This window comes from Chenopodium quinoa, unplaced genomic scaffold, assembly GCF_001683475.1.
Source record: "Chenopodium quinoa cultivar QQ74 unplaced genomic scaffold, ASM168347v1, whole genome shotgun sequence".
NCBI lineage: Eukaryota > Viridiplantae > Streptophyta > Magnoliopsida > Caryophyllales > Amaranthaceae > Chenopodium > Chenopodium quinoa.
The window spans coordinates 407,098-426,406 of NW_018744151.1; the positions used below are offsets into that span (position 1 = coordinate 407,098).

The following is a 19,309-nucleotide window of genomic DNA, read 5'->3' on the forward strand; positions in this document are numbered from 1 at the left end:
ATTAATGAAATATTTTTGCTATTCAAAAAATAAATAAATAAATAAATGTTATTACATAATATATCATTAGATTAGTCATAATGTCTAGTTTCATAATATGATTTTGTTATAATTTTTACTAATATACAATTGAAAATATTAATGGTTAAAGTTGCATCTCGATAAATATGCCAGTAAAACTGACGCATTTAAATAAACACAGAGGGATTACATAGAATATATGTAAATATTATGTTTTGATGAAGGGAGTATTATCTAACCATTTATGCCTCAATTCATTTAACAACAACTTAGGGTCTGTTCTCATACGTTGAAATTCAATTCTGCTCCTAATTTCCTTCTCTTATAAAATATTCATTTCAGTTCACTTCAGTTCAGTTTGTTCAGCTGAGTTCAATCAATGAGAACATACCCTTAATGTACCGAATATCCTATCATCTGGACCAAAAATTGATTACTCCCTCCATGTTTATTTAAGTTTGACTTTTTTTTTACTATTAACACATTGGTTTTAACTTAATTATATTACTAATTATAAAAAATAAATAATATTACTCCTATTATATAATATACCGTTGAATTCGTCATAATATATATAATTCCATGATATATTATTTCCTATAATTCTACTAACATATACTCATAGTAATTAAATAAATTATGGTCAAACTCGTTTCTCAACATGCATATTTTGGGCGTCTCGCTGGAAGAATTTCTTCCGGTTAGGGAACAAATGAAAAGTCGTTTTAAAATTGCCCTTAAACTTTTTTTTTTTTGACGAGTGCCCTTAAACTAAATTAAAGAGTCACTTTCTAGTTTCTTATAAGTTAGAAGTTTAGAACATATCACAGATGTTGGATCAGAGTAGCACCAAATGGCAAAATAGATAAAGGATCATCATTCATCAGACAATTGTTAATCATTGATTCAATTTAATAAAACAAGTAATTAATTAATTAATTAATTAATTAATAATATGGTTAATTTATTCAAATAATTAAAATAGCCCAACAACATGAACAAATTCTTCTCCCGTGAATCAATCTCACACTTCTTCTTCTTCTCTCTCCTCCCCCCTTTCTGGGTTCATCGATTCCACTAATCCTTCCTTCATTCATTCATTCATCTTTTTCGCGCTTTTCCCCTTTCTCTCTCTCCTCCATTTCCCAGATTCTGTAAATTTTTTAGGGTTTTGATTTCAGTTGGAGGGAGAGAGAGAGAGAAAGTGTGTGAAAAAATGTCGAAGAAGAAAACTTGCGGAAGCACCATGACTCTCAAGGATTTTCATGGCGGTTCTATCCCATCTGACCTTCCTCTTCCTTCCGCACCTGGCGTGTATGTTCTTCTATTCTTATTGATTCACTTTGATTTTGATTTTATTTGTAGAAATTTATGATTTTGATGTGGTAATTGGTTGCCCTAAGATCTGAGCTATCTGGGTTTCAATTTGATTTTTGTTTTTTAGCTATTTGATGGTAATTTGTGTGGAAAAGGATGTTTTTTTATTGTGTTTTTTATTGGATTGGATCTGTGATTGAAAACCCTAGCTTGATATTGCTTATGCGAATGAAAACAGGATTGCGAGGCCGGCTGATCGACCGGGTTTTGATCGACAAAGCTCATGGGGAAACCCAATGGTGGGTCGATCTGACCATCGATTGCGCCCGAGTTCGTCGGGTTCGATTAGGAGTTTGGATGATAATAAGACCCCTTTTCTTACTAGTACTGCTAACATAGGTAGAAATTTTGATGAGGATGAAAGGAAGCCGCTTGATGGGGGTGCTTCTGCTCCTCGTAGGACTGTGAATGATGATAGTAGTATTGGGGTTTCGATTCGGTCTGACCATCGAGCTGATGTTGGAAAGTTTTCTGGGCAACCGAGTTTGGGGCCTGTGGTGCCTCATATGGGGGGATCTGGGGGGAGGTCTTACTCGGCTAGGGTTGTTGAGGGAGGCCATTCGGGTGCTGGTGGGAGTTCTCGGCCAAATGCGTGGGGTGTTAAGAAAGAGACTCGTGTTGTGTCTGATGCCGGGCCATCTTTGTGGAGTGGACAGAGTACTGTTTCTAAGTTTGCACAAGCAAGTGCACTAGACCAGATTTCGTCAGGGAGATGGCAGACTAAGCCAGTGCAAAATCAGGTGGATGTAGAAGTCATTAGGTCATCTGATTCGCCTAATAGTTTGAATGGGAGGGAGAGTGACTCTTATGGTGGTGGTGTAAACATTTCTTGTGAAAGGGAATATAATGACACTACATTGGTGAGGCAGGTTGAAAGGGGTCTTGCAATAGAAGACGGGATTCGTGGTGGTTTTAAGGAGATGCCTGGTGTTGAGAGGGTGCATTCTCCAGTGCAGAATTCTGTGCTGTTTACTAACGAGGGTCAACCAGCTCACCCTGATGGAAAGTATGGAGGTCCTCTGTTGCAGCAGCCTCCAGAAGTGTCTGAAAGGCCTAAGTTGAAACTACTGCCAAGAACCAAGCCTTTGGATGTCCAAGAGCCATCTTCTGTTGACTGTAGGCAGGTATGATTAATATGATAATTTGATAATTGTCTGATATCTAGGCTGTAGGTTCTCTATTGTGAATGCTTATGGTAATTGTTGTGTCCATCTTCCTGTTTTTATGAAGGGTTTTCAACAGCCAATTGATACTGGACACTCAGACAGAATCCATGGCAATGCAAGTCATGTGAAACCTAGACCAAGTAGTAGTGAAGCAAACCAGGGGAAACCTGGAGTAAGTGGCAATGAAGCAGCTGGGCATCAGGTTGTGGAGCGTCCAAAGTTGAACTTAAAGCCACGTTCACAGCCAGCTGACAATGTAGTGGGAAATACTCAAAGAGAAAGGTAAGTTCCTTGCTTGGATGCTTCAGGAAGCTCATTTCTACTTGCATCCTTCTTTTGATTATTAAACCATTTGCTTTAAGTCCGATCTATATTTTGTAATTTCTAGTGAATCTCTTTACTTTGACATAGGCAGCTTGCCCTGTTGCTTCTGATTTGTGGTAGCCTGACATATTTTTTTACCCTACTTTGTTCTGCTTTTTTATAAATTGAGCATTTTTTTAGGGTATTGGAGGGAGGGTGGGGTTCTGTGGGTTATTGCTTATAGCATGTGATTTGAATTTTTTGATCAAGTTTGATGATTCATTTTAAGTGAGTCTTTGTGTTTTCTATATAATGCATAGAAGTGCTTTTATGTTTTTGGTAGATTAAGCCAAAGTTCCTTCTCCTTAACCTTTCTATAAGAGGAGGGTGAGGTGGGGTGGGAAGTGGTTTCTGATTCTTTTAGGAGGTATCTGTGGTACTTGTGTTTGGAGGTTTTAAATAGAATGCTTATTTTTATCTGTATATAGCCATCATTTATTTTCTTTATTTTTTGTTATTTTGTAAAAGAACAAATAAATAAAACATATGATCATGAGTCTCTGGTAGGTTGACTGAGTATGCAGTTCTGATTATCATAGACCCCTATAACGTTCATTTATTTTTAATAAAATTAGTAGTCACATTCATTTTTTTTTAATAAAATTAGTAGCCTCTTATTAACCTGCAGTTAAGTTCTTAGGTTCATTGTGGTATTTCCAAACCTAAATTGGCCAGTTAAGCATTTCTTCCTGGCCATTTTTTTTTAATTTATAGTCTGAAGTAAGAGTAATACCGCCGAGAAGATTCACGAAGCCATGTGGCATCAGCAATGCCATTTTTTCACTATGCCTTTCATAACTTGATTTTCAGACCCAGCTGCAACTGTAAGCTGCATTATGGTGCATCCGCCTAGTCACATGCTCTCATCCTTGTTTGCACATTCCAAACATGTTTCCCAAGGCAAACAATGTTTCAGTTGACATTATTTCTCAGTATTTTCACACCTTAACCTCTCTAAGAAATGTATGATCTATACTCAAGTAGAGTATTTTTGGAGGGAATTTTCTCTCCTAAACTCTACTTTATTCTTTTCTCTCTCACTTTTTTAAAAAATAAAATAAAATAAAATTTGATTTAGATTTTTACATAAATATTAATTTACCTTATTTTTTTTGAAAGAATTATTAATTTGTCTAGGAACTTTATTGTTTCATTATTTATCGTTGTGCTCATTTTTCTAGAAACTTCTATATTTGAATTTCACATACTATAAATTTTAAAAACCGAGCATGGTTTGGGAGTTATTTAGTAGATTTACAAATTGCACCCCAAGCTACCACAGGACTTTTAGAGAAGGCTAATTCTGTATGTTCTTGCTGCCCTATCTGATATGAACATATGCACGGATTTATCAATTGTCTGCATCTCAAATGATTTATCAATTCCTTTCTTTGGTAGCACTTAATTTTTTTTTTGGTTCTGTTTTTTTCTCTTTGGTCATTATCATGTCATAACTTAGCTTTCTACTCAGCTCTGTTAAATTTGTTAATTGTGTGGAATTCTGGACAAGGTCATTTTAACGGTAGTCTTAAATTGTTTGTCACTCAAATTGGTATTGGTAAGCTTTTCTGTGGCAACAAAAATATAGAATATGGTGGAGATTGGGTATGTGGGTGATCAAAGGTAGGGGAAGATGTGAACCTGAAATGTTTAATACTCGTTAGCATTATAGTAATTTCCTTAATTAAAACGGTTCCGTCTATTCTTTGTGTTTATTGTGAAGTAGTAGGCATTTTGCTTCAGTCAATTTTCTATTGGAAACAAACTCTAAGTTATTGGAGGGGCAGACTGTGCATCAAATCCTTCCTTAAGTTATGATCAGGAATTTCAGGATATGAGGTATTGTGGTGGGGTTGAGGTTAATTTTGATGGGCAAGGTTACAGATTAACAATGTAATGTAGACTTATTTAGTTACTGTTTTATGGTGACAGGAAGGTACTTTGTTAGTGTTCTTACTGATATTTTGCATACTCACAAACTCCCATAGTCCCATCACCCCATGGTTTCCTTACAATAGAAATTTTCTGCTGATTCATTTTCTACCATTACATAGTTTCTTCAATTAATTCTCAACATGTACTTTGTCCTCCTTATAAGGCTGTATTCTGGTCTATAATAAATGATCTTTGTTTTTAAGACTAAAATGTTTGTTATGTGGGATTAATATGTTGCGCCGAGTTGTGATTTCCTGAATCCTGATAAAACTGGCTTTAGAGTTAATTATCCGTTTGCATTAATGCAGGAAGGCGGTGTTTGGTGGTGCTCGGCCAAGGGAAATGGTAAATGTTCAAATTCAAGATTATCTTGTGTGAGCCTTTATTTTTTCTGAATATACTTGTGTTGTAATACTCAGACTCACCTAGGATTGTCCTGTCCAAATAGTGTCCAAAACTCTAAATGTTCGGATTTACTTCTTTGACATGGTTCAATGGACAGCAATTGGCATGGAGCCTCATGAGTCATGAGTTGAACTGATGCAAATTTCGAGTGCTAGAGACTGTAGTTTAGAGGTTGAAATTAAGGACTAGTTTGCTACTCAGAATGAATGGCGGGCTGAAAACATTGAAATACAAGGGAAAGGTGAAAAGCCTATTACCTTTTTCTGTAGGATATAGAAAGCTTTCTTTTGCTTCAGAGTGTGGGGCTTGCAGTTAAGAGGTTGTGGTGCATTTGAAGCAGTAAAAGGAAATACCAGGGTCTTTAGGGATGAATATTTTTTTCTTTTGGGGTGGGGGGTTTAGTTATTTGTTTTTGTCCTAAAAACTATTTTTATGTGGCCAGATTTTGAAGGAGCGTGGTGTTCATGATGTTGTCAACAGCCATGATGAAGCGCAAGGTCCAAGCGGGTAAGGATATTACTCTTCCCATTATATCAACCACAAAATTGATTTCATCTGTGTATTATATCTAAAACGCTGAAGGATTTTTCTCAACTGTACATTAAGTACTAAACTACTAGAGTATCTATCAGTTCTACGTGCTTACTTGTATGGATTATTGATTATTTGTGTAGGACTAAAAATGATTCCCCTCGTGCTGAAGTAGCAGCTCCTGCATATGGTAATACCTCACGCCAGGGTGAAAGGATCGATAATCTTTCCATTGATCAGAGGACTGGAAGAGGCCATGAGAAGAGAGACCAAAGAGGAGATATTCAGAGAGCTGATGTGCAAAGAAAGAATTGGCGTAATGAAAACTGGAGAAGTGGCCGAGACACCGAGAAGCATCAGCAGGAGAGGCAAACTTCACCAGAGACTTGGCGCAAGCCTGTTGAACAGCCTAAGCCTAGTGACACTGACAATTCTGGACTGCGTTTTGGAAAGGCTGTTTCTGCTGTTGATCTTGCACAAGCTTTTTCAAGATCAGTGTCAGGTCCCAAACCTGTTGATCAATTATCTGGTCAAAGAGGACTTCCTGCTCAAAAGGGGCTCCCTGTTCGTTCACAGGTGCCCTTTTCAAGGCTTACCAGTTCACCAAGACCTCAGATCAATGGTTACTGATTGGTTTAAGACAATTGCTTGAGAGATCGCTCGATCGCGGGAGAGAGTGGACAGGAATTTGCTGCTTGTGCTGGATCAAGAGAAGTTGTGAGGAAAATGAGCTTAGGAATATGCCTGAAACATGGTGAATAATAAGGGGATTTTCAGCTGTCTTTGCTTTTTTTGCCGGATTGTTGAGTCCCAATGAGCAAGGAATTTGCTGCTTGTGCTGGATCGCTTGCACATTCGTTTTTCCTTGTCAGGTAGAGGATTCAGGTCCTGTGATAGGCAAGGAACTGACTGGTAGTTGCTCAGTTATCGGCAAGTCAAAGCAGGGGGGTTTCTTCGATAATCCGCCTCATACCCATTTGATATGAATGATATTTGGTTCATTACTGTTTCAGATGATTACTTGGGTTTTTACAGACTTGCCTTTGAGCATGTCTCTGAAATGTCTTTGATGTACTTGAATGTGTGGAAATCAAATTTCATTGGACTCATCTTGAATTTCTGGCCAGTATATGAGCTTGTGCACCATTTTTTAGCATTCCGTGCATAGTTTTACGTGTATTATGTTAAAATTATTGAGCAATTCAGTCCATTAATGAAGTCCAAAAATTAGTACTCAGTGTCAACCTCTCTCAAATTCAATGAAATTAAAATATCTTGTGCAACCGTTGTACACGACCATGTCGATTGCAATTGACCATAAGTATAAAAAGATGTATAGTTTTCTACCAGTCTTGATAAAGTTCAAGATAGGTGAATTAGAATTTAACAAGGCCAATAAACGACTTGTTCTTAGCTTGACTTTCAAGACAACGAAGACTTTTTAACAACTTGATTTTTATTATTTTATAATTCAATAATGATTGGTTTATGGCTTCTTAAAGGATAGATGAGTTTTGGTACCAATCATAATTGTTGAAGCGAAGATGAAGTTCTTACCTCTTGTTTCTCTTTGCTGTCTTCTTCTTGGCATTTCGCCTCTTCTTGTCGCTCCTACTCCGACGTTGCTGTTCCAGGTATGTCTTTGTCCGATCATGATATTTGTTTTTATGTCAATGAATATGTTTGGCTAATATTCGCGATTTCTAAGATAATATCATTAACACGAAAATATCTCTTGAATAGGGATTCAATTGGGAGTCATGTAATAAACAAGGAGGATTGTACAACTCTCTCTTGAACTCCATTGATGATCTTGCTAGAGCTGGTGTCACACATATTTGGCTTCCTCCACCTAGCCACTCGGTTGCTCCTCAGGGTAACGCCTTTTATCATACATTCTATTTTATCTCCGCTCACAACTTTATGTATTGAATTCTATGTCACTTTATTATTTTACTTTTATCCTTTAAAAAATAAAAGAAAATGATTAGGTTGTGAGAGGAGATATATTCAGTTATTCACAGATTTATCTTAGAGAGAAACTTGAATTTACCTGTTCTTTGTATATATATATTTCTGTAACAAGTTTGTTATGACAAAATTCGATCAGTTATGTTTTATAATTCATCTCTTTGAATTGCAGGGTATTTGCCAGGAAGATTGTATGATCTTGATGCTTCTCAATACGGAAACGAGCTTCAGCTGAAGACATTGATCAAAGCTTTTCGCCAAAAGGGAATAAAAGCTATTGCTGATATAGTGATAAACCATAGGTGTGCAGACTACAAAGATGCAAGAGGGATATATTGTATATTCGAGGGAGGAACTCCGGATGATCGCCTAGATTGGGGTCCTTGGGCCATTTGTAGGGATGATATTGAATATTCAGATGGCACTGGCCACCTAGATACCGGAGATGGTTATCCTGCTGCTCCTGATATTGATCATCTGAATTTACGAGTACAGAAAGAGCTGTCAGATTGGATGAATTGGTTGAAAACCGAGATTGGTTTCAGTGGATGGAGGTTTGATTTTGTGAGAGGTTATGCACCTAATATAACCAAGATATATGTAAAGCAAACTAAACCAGACTTTGTTGTAGGAGAACTTTGGAACTCGATTTCTTATCAAGATGGTAAGCCGGCGTATAATCAGGATGCACATAGAAATGAGCTGGTTACATGGGTTGAAAATGCTGGTGGAGGTGTTGTTACTGCGTTCGATTTTACTACCAAAGGTATATTGCAGGCTGCAGTCCTGGACGAATGGTGGCGAATGAAGGACTCGAGTGGGCGACCGAGTGGAATGATTGGAGTTTCACCAAGACATGCTGTTACCTTCATTGATAACCATGACACTGGTTCTACTCAAAATTTGTGGCCTTTCCCATCTGATAAAGTCATGCAAGGATATGCTTATATTCTTACTCATCCCGGTATACCATCAATTGTAAGTATGATCACTAGTTTTGTAACGTTCTTTTTCAAATTATATTTTTTTGGTATATAGAGAGCCACAAGGGCATGGATTGATGAGAATTGATCCCTGAATCTCTTAAAACTGGGAGAGAAGCTGTAACTACTTGAGCTATCCCTCACTCCTTTTTCGAATTATGTTACATTGTTTTAAGTATCTTTAAGACTAACCGTAAGTTATATTTTGTGATTTTACAGTTCTATGATCATTTTTTCGAATGGGGACTAAAGGAAGAAATCGTTAAGTTGGCTGCAATCAGGGTAAGGAATGGTATATGTGAATCAAGTAGAGTGATTATATTGGCCTCGGATTCCGACCTCTACGTTGCCATGGTTGATGAAAAGATTATTGTTAAGACTGGTTCAAGATTTGAAGTTGGTGACCTAGTTCCATCAAATTTTAAGATTGCTACTTCAGGAAACGATTACGCTGTTTGGGAGAGGGAAAGCTTAGTTGTAATATGAATGTTGACAATCAATTTGATTGTCAACGGTTGCTTCAATGTACCTACTTGTCTTGCATAATTATTCTCCTACATTTTTAATCAATTTTCATGTACTTGTATGTATCTCTTCGATGTTTTGATGCTCATAAAGAGTAGTCCAATATGTAAAATTGATAGACCCAAAAAGGTCAATTTAATTACGAAGTATATAGACAAGATTCGATCTTATATTTTGAAACAACTCTAAAAGTATTACCGACAAAGCGAGCTGACATCCATGATAAATTTTTTACAAGTTTAGCTGAATAATGTGGTCAAAAGTGGTCTTTACTTTAGTCAAAACTCTATCATAGTACCATAAGGTGAGATAGAATATGAAAAAAAAAAATTATTTAACTAACTATTTCTATACTAGATTGGTAAGCAGAATACTTTTTCCAATTTTCTAGGTAATCACATATAAATGGAATGATTTAAATTGTTCATTTCAGTTTCCCACTTTGGGCATGGGAAGTTTATTAATAATTACCCTTTTTCGTGGCATGTATTCAACAAGTTTTTCCCACAAGTTAAAAAGTGAGATTTTTTTGACTCCCTTGTCCCATTATCGAGAGATTGTTATATACACTCAGGTGTATCGTACACCCAATTAACCCCAAGGTTAGTTTTTGCTTTTATTTGATAAAATGAAAAACTAACATCAAAATGAGAGCAAATAGTCATGATTATACGGTACACCCGGGTGTATAAAATAATTTCTACCCATTATCTTCTTAACAAGCTTTTTCCACCGCAAGATATAAAAAATGAGGTAGGTACTTCTTAAAATTACATGTAAGAAACTAAAAAATACATAGTATATTAGAAGCGTCTTTATACCAATTGATGCCATAATTGGCGCCTAAAAGTGTTGCTTGCATACCGGCAACGTGGGGCGAAAGGATAAAGACTATTGGAATAATTGGATAGAGACTTCGTTATAATTATTTTTGTTCACACTTGATGTGTTTTCTTATACAATAGGCAGGCGAAATATCAAGCTTGATCACCCAATTAACCCCAAGGTTAGTTTTTGCTTTTATTTGATAAAATGAAAAACTAACATCAAAATGAGAGCAAATAGTCATGATTATACGGTACACCCGGGTGTATAAAATAATTTCTACCCATTATCTTCTTAACAAGCTTTTTCCACCGCAAGATATAAAAAATGAGGTAGGTACTTCTTAAAATTACATGTAAGAAACTAAAAAATACATAGTATATTAGAAGCGTCTTTATACCAATTGATGCCATAATTGGCGCCTAAAAGTGTTGCTTGCATACCGGCAACGTGGGGCGAAAGGATAAAGACTATTGGAATAATTGGATAGAGACTTCGTTATAATTATTTTTGTTCACACTTGATGTGTTTTCTTATACAATAGGCAGGCGAAATATCATGCTTGATCATATATTAAACGCGGGTCTGGGCCACACCCGTAAACCAAGAGAGAAAGTCCACTTCACAAGTCCAAGGAATTTCCATCCCAAAACCATATGGCAATAGGAGGAGTATCCCATTAGCCTTATAAAGTGTTTAATTCTCTCTTCTCCAACCAATGTGGGACACTTACATGTGGTGACACATGAGAAGTTTATTCTTTAACAGATCATAATTTTTAATGATCATACATTTGTCTAGATTTGTGTTGAATTATTTTAAATTTGTTCAATATTAAATGGAATTTTAATTTTAATTATTGAGTAGCTAATCATGACCAAAAGGGCAAAAGGAGTAACCATCTTACCAATATTGTAATTCAAACGAAAGATAGGGCTATTGCATTAATATGAATAATAATGTCCTTGCATCTTTTAAACAAGTGTAATATAAAGTCCTGTCACATTTTCATTTATATGGACTCTATAAAGTCGTGTGTAAATTGGCCATATTAAATTGAAAATATGAGAGAATGTAAAATTACGTCCAAAGTAATTAACATGATAGTATTTGTTGAGAGTATAAAACACTTCGATTTTTGTCAAGCTACTTGATAATTTAACTATTACTTGTACAATTTTGTTTCCGACACATATTGTCTTTGTTAAAATTATTGATTTAGCTAGGTAACATCATAAACATAATCAATAATCGCAATTTCAAACATGTAGAAAAACACGTCACGCCTCAGGTGGGAAAACATACACCAACTAGAACCTCAAATACTTACCAAAAAATGCAATCAATTGACAAGATTAATTGATAATCAACTTTTGTCAGCTTTAGTTCATACATTACGGACCTACCATCTCAAAAAGACACCATAACAGGATTTTTACCTTTATAATTAACGGACATTAGTGCTTATAAACAATTAGCAATCAGTTAATTAACATATTTGTCAAAAACAAAAAGATATTAAAAAATAACATACCCAAGAATATGTTTTTTTAATTACTTGTACTTTGTATAAAATTAGAAAAAAGCGAATCTTATTTCAAGGAACAATGAAAATAAAATAGATGACAATTTTGTCCACAAGTGGTTGGTTTTTTCTGGGATGGTCAACTTTTATCAACTAAATAAATTTATTAGTCTAATGTAAGACATTTTTTTTGCTTCTCTTTGTTTTATGTTTTGTCTCTAAACTTGAAAAGTTGAAATTAGTGCAAATAACACAAAATTCCACAAATTAAAATTATACAAAGAAGCTTCTCTTTCTTTTTCAGTTCCACCCTATTCTATATTTCTATGTTGTTGCCTTTCACATCTTCATCCTTAATCACCATAAATAATTATAAATTTAGACATAATTTTGTTTAATTACTTGTTTTCAAACATCATTATGGAAATTAATTGTGACCTTCAAGTAGATGTCAATGGCCAACATATTTTTTGGGTGAACAAGGTAATTTTTCTTGATCATATTACATTATATTTGCATGTTATTACTACGTATAAAATATAGTTATAACCTATGTTTTTAATGCATTTACTACATAGTTGGTACATTGTATTACAATTTTGTGGTGTATTAACTTTCTTTTTTTTTTTTTTTTTTGGCAGGAAATTTATGCTCAATTTTCTAGTAAGTTGAGCAATATATTTGAGAAAAGGTGCAAAAATGGTGGCAAGGAGACGAAAGTAATATTCCAAGACTTTCCGGGTGGACCGACCGGCTTTGAGCTTATCACAAGGTTCTTCTACAACAATGGTGTCATCGACATAACTCATTCGAACGTATTGTTTCTACAACATGTAGCTAGATACTTAGAAATAAACAAGGTTGTGTTTGGAAGGCCTAGTTTGATGGATCGAACCGAGAAATTTCTCGAGGGAGTCGATTTATGGGATTGGTCCGAGCTTTTACTAGCGTTGACTGACGGTCAACGTTTATTGATCGATATCAATCCAGTTTCTTCGGTTCGAAGGTTAGTAGGTGAGTTTGTTGAGAGGCTTGCATCGCGTTGTTTAACAACACCTTCCTCTTATTCTTCTAAGTGCTCGAGTTTTCGATCCTCATGTGATTCTAAGAGCACTCTAATAAGTAATAAAAGTGGCTATTTTCGTATGTTTTGGTGGTTCGAGGATCTTACAACAACTCTCACTATTGATTTGATTGAGTTATTGGTAAAGAAAATGGTGTTAGAGAAATTCGATCATGTTACAATAAGCAAGTTTATTTTCTACTATCAAAGAGTGAGAGTTCTTGGTGTTACAAATATAGTTGTAAGGGCTACAATCGTCGAAAAATTAATCAACCTACTTTCTCTCCTTGATAAGAGGATTATTTCAATCAAGGGATTGTTTGAGACCTTGAGGATTGCTTCAAATTTGAAGCTAACACAACCCTACAAGAGTAAACTCGAGATTTTAATTGGTTTGCAACTTGATCAAGCGACATTGGATGATTTACTTCTTCCATTTCCTCTAAGAAAAACAAAGAAATATACTATGTACAATGTGAACATTGTACTAAGATTTTTGAAGAATTTTCTTTTGGATGGGAACATAAGTCATCATAAGCTTTGCTCATATCGATTGAAAAGAGTAGCGCGATTGGTGGATTCATATGCTAGCGAAATTGCACCGGATCATCGATTGAAACCCTCCATGTTTGTTGCACTTACCATGGTAATCCCAGATTCTGCTCGTGACTCTTGTGACAAGATATACCAAGCTATAGAAATCTTTCTTGAGGTAACCATCCATTTTAAGTAATAGAAATATTTTTATTTGAAATTACAAAAATAAGTTGTTATTGTACAAAATAACTTATTATGGCTGAGTACTTTTTTTTATTAGTACTTAGGCCCTGTTTGATTCACCTTAATTTTGCTGAACTGAAACTATTTTTACTAAACTGAACTTAATTTTACTGAACTGAAATTATTTTTACTGAACTTAAATTATTTTTACTGTTTTTCTATTATAATTCTTCTTTAAGAAAACTGAATTTTACTGAACTGAACTTATTTTTACTGAAGTGAAATTATTTTTACTGAACTGAAATTAATTTTACTGAACTGAACTTATTTTTATTGAACTGAAATTATTTTTACTTAATATTATTTTTTTAAGGTGAAAAGAACCGGGCCTTACTCTTTTATGCTACTTATGTTTGTAGGTTCATCCAAAACTCAATGAAGAACAAAAAACTCAAATATGTGCAGCATTGAACTACAACAAGCTTTCGCCACAAGTACTAAACCGGCTGTCTAGAAACACTAGTTTTCCGTTGTTAGCAATAGTACAAGCCGTAATTCATCAAAATCCTACACTAAAACGCTCAATCAAGGACACTAATCACCTCAAAGTATTTAGGAATTTGAGTTGTAGGGGTCATGAAGCGAAATCGTTCACAACTAGGGATGAAGTTCTTGTCAAAGAGTTAGCCAAGAAGGAGGAGTTTAGAGTGCATCTACAAGAAATGGGATGGACAGTTGTAGAATTAGAAAATATTTTTGGTAAGTTACAAAGTCATTATGTCACAAATGTAATGACAACACCAAAAGTGTGTTGTGTACATAATGTTAAACATCTCCCAAAGCTTTGTTCATAATGGTAAGTGTTAGGATTATTAGGACGACTTTAATTAGTTATTGTACTTCTTCATCATTGTGGTAAACTTTTGAGGCTTGGACCTCAGTAAATGAAAAGTATGGCAAGGAAAATTCCTCATTATATCCCCCCTTTTAAGTACGTATAACGTATTATGATTCAGTAAACATTGATGTATGTTTTATTTATTTCTTTCGGTGTATGTGTATATAATCCGTATAACTTTTTATAGTTATTATTTTTGAACTATGTAGCATGAAAATGACTCGAGCTTTGTTAATAAAAAAAAACATGTCGCAAATAAGAATTCCTTAAGCGTCAGTCACTTTTAAGCCTCATTAACACATAATGTCATTTCTTAGCTTTATTAACACATAACGTCGTTTCTAAGCTTCAATAACGCAGAAGCTCCGGGTTTCGAAAAAGGAGAGACCTCAAGCCTTTTTAGCCTAGTTTATGAACTTTTGTACGTTATTTTAGATTATCTGTTTGTATTCATCACTTGACAATGATAGTAAGAAAAAAGTTGACTATTAGGGTTGACAACTTAGGGCCTGTTCATATATACTTATTTTCAGTTCAGTTCAGCTTCAATCAGTTCAGCTCCAATCAGTTCAGTTCAGTTCAGCTCTTAATTTCCCTCTCTCATAAAATATTCATTTCAGCTTAGTTCAGTTCAGTTCAGTTCCAATCAGTTCAGTTCAGTTCAATTCAGTTTCAATCCGTTCAGTTCAGTTAAGCTCATTTCAGTAAATATGAGCAGGCCCTTAATGGAAAACTTTAGTGGGGTGACTAATTGGGATGACTAATTCGGAAGGCTTATTTTGGAAGAAAACTTGAACTTTTGGTCAAAAAGTTGGCAAGCTAGCTTAATTCCAAATAGGGTGGTTCTGTTTGTTGAACAAATTATTTGGAATTCCAAGATTGATTAAAAAAAATATATATTGTACATCTATATAATATTGTGCCATTATTTAGAAGGTTCTTGGACCAATTAATTAGTATATCTATGTTGAAAATGTAAATAACTTGGACTTATAAGTGGGTACCAAACTAATTTTATTTTCCCACTTCTTTTAGTAAAGTAACATCTTCTAAAGAACTATATATGGTTCATGACGAGTAAATTTATTTTGCGATGGATGCGGCTGTGAGTACGCTTGTTGTGGACCTAGCTAGATCATAAACACAACATTAACGATTTTTCTAATATTATAAAGGTCTCGTCTGGAAAAAGTAGCAGTAGCGGCAAATGGCTCGAGTATTGTTAAGATGACAACTAGAGCTGTCAATTCAGGTGACAGGTCGATTGGGTAAGAGTGGGTCAGATCAACTCAGGTCGAGTCAATTCAGATTAATTCTATAACCTATGCAGATCGGGTTTGGGTTGGGTCATGCTTAAGTAGGGTCACGTCGATTCATGCTTCTTATCGGGTTTAGGTTGGGTCGGGTGAACAATAGGTCGGGTTTAATTCGGGTTTTCACGGGTTTAATCGGGTTAGGGTAATTCTCGAGTTCGAGTCGGGTTCGGTTCAAGTCAATAATTTGCAGGTTAGAATCAGGTCAGGTCGGGTCATTCTCGGGATTGAGTCGGGTTCGGTTCAATTCAATAATTTGCGGATTATAATCAAGTCAGGTCATTTTCAAGTCGGGTCATTCTTTGGTTTAAGTCGGGTTCGGTTCAAGTCAATAATTTGCGGGTTATAATCAGGTTGGGTCAATTTCAAGTCGGGTCATTCCCGAATTCAAGTCGGGTTATGTTCAAGTCAATAATTTGCAGGTTACAATCAGGTCGGGTCATTTCCAATTCAGGTCATATTCGGGTTCAACTAACTATAAATAGATAATTATCATTTTTATCAAGCTAATTATTTCCTTTGACTATAATATATATGGAAATATACTAGGGAATTGAACTACAATCTATAATTTAGGAAGAAAATTATCTCCTATGACCATACAACAAATATATACTATATTTAACTCTTAAATTTGAGGATGATGCTCCTTTCTTTTGCTGGCCTGGACTGACTTGGTCTCCCTAGACAAAATGCTTTGATCAACAATAATAAGGTGGTCTAAATTGCAGTTAAGATGATTTGAAATCGGGTCAGGAATAATTTGGGTTGAATTTAGGTTGGGTCAATAACAAGTCGTGTTAATTTCGAGTCGTGTTAGTAACAGATTGAAATAAATTTTTGGGTTGGGTAAGTAATAGGTATAGTAAAATTCGGGTTGGGTCAATAACAAGTCAGGTTGAATTTGGGTCTGGTTAATAACAAGTCGGGTTGATTTCGGGTCGGGTTTGTAACAGGTTTGGTGAAATTCGGGTCGGGTTAGGAACGGGTCAGGTTGAATTCAGGTCAGGTTAGTAACAAGTAGGGTAAAAATTGGGTTTTGACGGGTTAAAAGGGGTTTGGGTCAATTTCGGTTCAAGTAGGGTTCGGTGCAAGTTAATTAAATTGGCCAATGTAAACCGGTAAATCGGGTTGTAAACCGGTAAATTGGCCGTTTAAAAGAAAATTGAATGGTTCCACACACCCAATTGGACTCCCGGAGAGTATTAGGGACCATGGTAAACAATTCGGCAATTTTTTATTTCCGGGCAAAAAAAAGTCAAAAAATTTCAAAATTGAAGGCTAATATCAACACTTTTTGAGAAACTTTGGAGGTTTCGGGGCCTAGTGTCGAAAAGTCTTGAAATTCTATGGGATAAATCTCGGGGTCATATAATGCCGTTTGGAACCATATACGATCATTATTTGTTGTCATAAATGTTCGTTGTAGGCTTGAATTAATGAAATCAGTGCAAGTTATAAATCGGTAAATTGGTCGTTGAAAGGAAAATTGGATGCTTCCACCCACCCAATTTGACTCCAGGAGAGTATTAGGAACCATGGTAAACATTTCGGCAATTTTTATTCCACGCGAAAAAAAAAATCAAAAAATTTCAAAATTGAAGGCTAATATCCACATTTTTTTGAGAAATTTTGGAGGTTTTGGGGCTCGGTGTAGACAAGTATTAATATTTTAGGGGATACATCTCGGGGTCATATAATGCTGTTTGGAACCATATATGATCATTATATGTTTTCATAAATGTTCGTAGTAGGCTTGAGTTAATGAAATCCGTGCAAGTTGTAAACCTGTAATTAAATTGGTCGTTTTAAGGCAAATTGGATGGTTCCACCAACCCAAATGGAATCCCAGAGGGTAGGGGCGAGCATGAGACGGGTACCATTAGTACTAATGGTTCGGGTACCCGATACCCAAAATCCCTAAAAGTGATATCCGTATTCCGAACCGATAAAAGTTCGGGTACTCGGACTTCGGGTACCCGAATATTCGGATCGGTTATTGGATACCCAATAAGATATCCAATAATGATAATTAAACTTAATTATGTAGTTATTATAATATAATTTACCACTAATTAACAACATTATCATATAATTTTGACCAAATTATTAATAATATTACAAATCATTGATATTATAAAATAATTATATAGTAAAGTAAGAGTTTAGATTTTTAAAAAATAGATTTAAGTAGGGAAACAAGGAAAAAAAATGTTTATCGGAACGGATCGGGTAACCGTTAATTTTAAAATGAGACCCAATATCCATACCCGATAACAAATTATCGGAACGGGTACCCGAACCGTTATGAATATCGGATCGGGTACCCTAATTTTCGAAAAGGTTACGGATCGGTTTTCGGGTAGTTTTTCTCAGCCCTACCTGAGGGTATTAGGGCCCATGGTAAACATTTCGGAATTTTTTTATTTTCGGGCGAAAAAAAAGTCGTAAAATTCCAAAATTAAAAATTAATATCCACGCTTTTTGAGAAATTTTAGAAATTTCAAGTCCTGGTTTCAAAAAGTCTTGAAATTTTAGGGGATACATCTCAGGGTTATATAATGCTGTTTGGAACCATATATGATCATTATTTGTTGTCATAAATGTTGTGGTAGGCTTGAGTTAATGAAATTGGTGCAAGTTGTAAACTGGTAAATTGCTCGTTTGAAGGCAAATTGATCGTTTGAAGGCAAATTGGATGGTTCCACCCACCCAATAGGACTCCTGAAGGGTATTAGGGACCATAGTAAATATTTCGTTAATTTTTATATCCGGGCGAAAAATAAGTAAAAAATTTCCAAAATTGAAGGCTAATATCCACGTTTTTTGAGAAATTTTGGAGGTTTCGGGGCCCATTGTCCAAAAGCCTTAAGATTTTAGGGGATACATCCCGGGGTCATATAATACCGTTTGGAACAATATATGATCATTATATGTTGTCAAAAATGTTCGTGGTAGGCTTGAATTAATGAAATTGGTGCAAGTTGTAAATCGGTAAATTGGTTGTTTAAAGGCAAATTGGATGGTTCCACCTACCTAATTGGATTCCGGGAGGGTATTATGGATCATGGTAAACATTTCGGAAATTTTTATTTCCGAGCGGAAAAAAAAAAACAAAAAAATTCAAAAATTGAAGGCGAATATCCACGGTTTTTGAGAAATTTGGAGTCTTTTGGCCCGGTGTCTAAAAGTCTTGAAATTCGAGGGAACCATATATAATGTCGTTTGGAACCATATATGATCATTATTTGTTGTCATACATGTTTGTGGAAGGCTTGAGCTAATGAAATCGATGCAAGTTGTAAACTGGTAAATTGGTCGTTTAAAGGAAAATTGGATGGTTCCTCCAACCCAATTGGACTCCAGGAGGGTATTTGGGACCATGGTAAACATTCCTCCGTTTCTATTTAGTTGACGAGTTTGATTTAGGCACATATATTAAGGAGATGAGAGAGAGTGAGAGAGAATGAAACAGTAAGTGGGGTACATTGTAAATGCAAAGTAAAAAATTTACACAAAATGGAAACGTGTCAACTAAAAAAACTTCCTAAAAAATAATACGTGGCAACTAAAAAGAAACAGAGTAGTATTTAAAAAATACGGAGTAATAAAATTGTGACAAACCCTACCCGCTTCTTCTATTTTTAATTATTGTTCCTAGACTCTACACAGTTGATAAATTTTACTC

The 19,309-nt window shown here is 35.3% G+C and overlaps 3 protein-coding genes across 3 annotated transcripts; all 3 read left to right on the forward strand.

Annotated features, from left to right (window-relative positions):
* Positions 1–1,003: 1,003 nt before the first annotated feature.
* On the forward strand, positions 1,004–6,942 carry LOC110693458. Its single transcript, XM_021870569.1, has 6 exons — positions 1,004–1,335; positions 1,577–2,522; positions 2,629–2,846; positions 5,171–5,207; positions 5,710–5,774; positions 5,942–6,942. The coding sequence occupies exons 1-6, from the start codon at positions 1,238–1,240 to the stop codon at positions 6,426–6,428; spliced, it is 1,851 nt and encodes a 616-aa protein (XP_021726261.1). The 5' UTR covers positions 1,004–1,237; the 3' UTR covers positions 6,429–6,942.
* Positions 6,943–7,223: 281 nt separating this feature from the next.
* Positions 7,224–9,460, forward strand: LOC110693459 (alpha-amylase-like). The gene is made up of 4 exons (XM_021870570.1): positions 7,224–7,432; positions 7,542–7,674; positions 7,942–8,747; positions 8,972–9,460. Exons 1-4 carry the CDS (start codon positions 7,343–7,345, stop codon positions 9,236–9,238), a joined length of 1,296 nt encoding a protein of 431 aa, XP_021726262.1. The 5' UTR covers positions 7,224–7,342; the 3' UTR covers positions 9,239–9,460.
* A 2,310-nt stretch (positions 9,461–11,770) lies between these two features.
* LOC110693460 (BTB/POZ domain-containing protein At3g22104-like) lies at positions 11,771–14,386 on the forward strand. Its single transcript, XM_021870571.1, has 3 exons — positions 11,771–12,110; positions 12,269–13,402; positions 13,830–14,386. The coding sequence occupies exons 1-3, from the start codon at positions 12,048–12,050 to the stop codon at positions 14,262–14,264; spliced, it is 1,632 nt and encodes a 543-aa protein (XP_021726263.1). The 5' UTR covers positions 11,771–12,047; the 3' UTR covers positions 14,265–14,386.
* The last annotated feature ends 4,923 nt before the right edge of the window (positions 14,387–19,309 follow it).

Bases quoted from the DNA above. Each gene is read 5' to 3' on its own strand.
- LOC110693458 (XM_021870569.1), top strand. From the start codon at position 1,238: ATGTCGAAGAAGAAAACTTGCGGAAGCACCATGACTCTCAAGGATTTT. The intron at 1,336-1,576 runs GTATGTTCTTCT...GAATGAAAACAG, and splicing joins CTTCCTTCCGCACCTGGCGT to GATTGCGAGGCCGGCTGATC. The intron at 2,523-2,628 runs GTATGATTAATA...GTTTTTATGAAG, and splicing joins CTTCTGTTGACTGTAGGCAG to GGTTTTCAACAGCCAATTGA.
- LOC110693459 (XM_021870570.1), top strand. From the start codon at position 7,343: ATGAAGTTCTTACCTCTTGTTTCTCTTTGCTGTCTTCTTCTTGGCATT. The intron at 7,675-7,941 runs GTAACGCCTTTT...TTTGAATTGCAG, and splicing joins CCACTCGGTTGCTCCTCAGG to GGTATTTGCCAGGAAGATTG. The intron at 8,748-8,971 runs GTAAGTATGATC...GTGATTTTACAG, and splicing joins ATCCCGGTATACCATCAATT to TTCTATGATCATTTTTTCGA.
- LOC110693460 (XM_021870571.1), top strand. From the start codon at position 12,048: ATGGAAATTAATTGTGACCTTCAAGTAGATGTCAATGGCCAACATATT. The intron at 12,111-12,268 runs GTAATTTTTCTT...TTTTTTTGGCAG, and splicing joins ATATTTTTTGGGTGAACAAG to GAAATTTATGCTCAATTTTC. The intron at 13,403-13,829 runs GTAACCATCCAT...TTATGTTTGTAG, and splicing joins CTATAGAAATCTTTCTTGAG to GTTCATCCAAAACTCAATGA.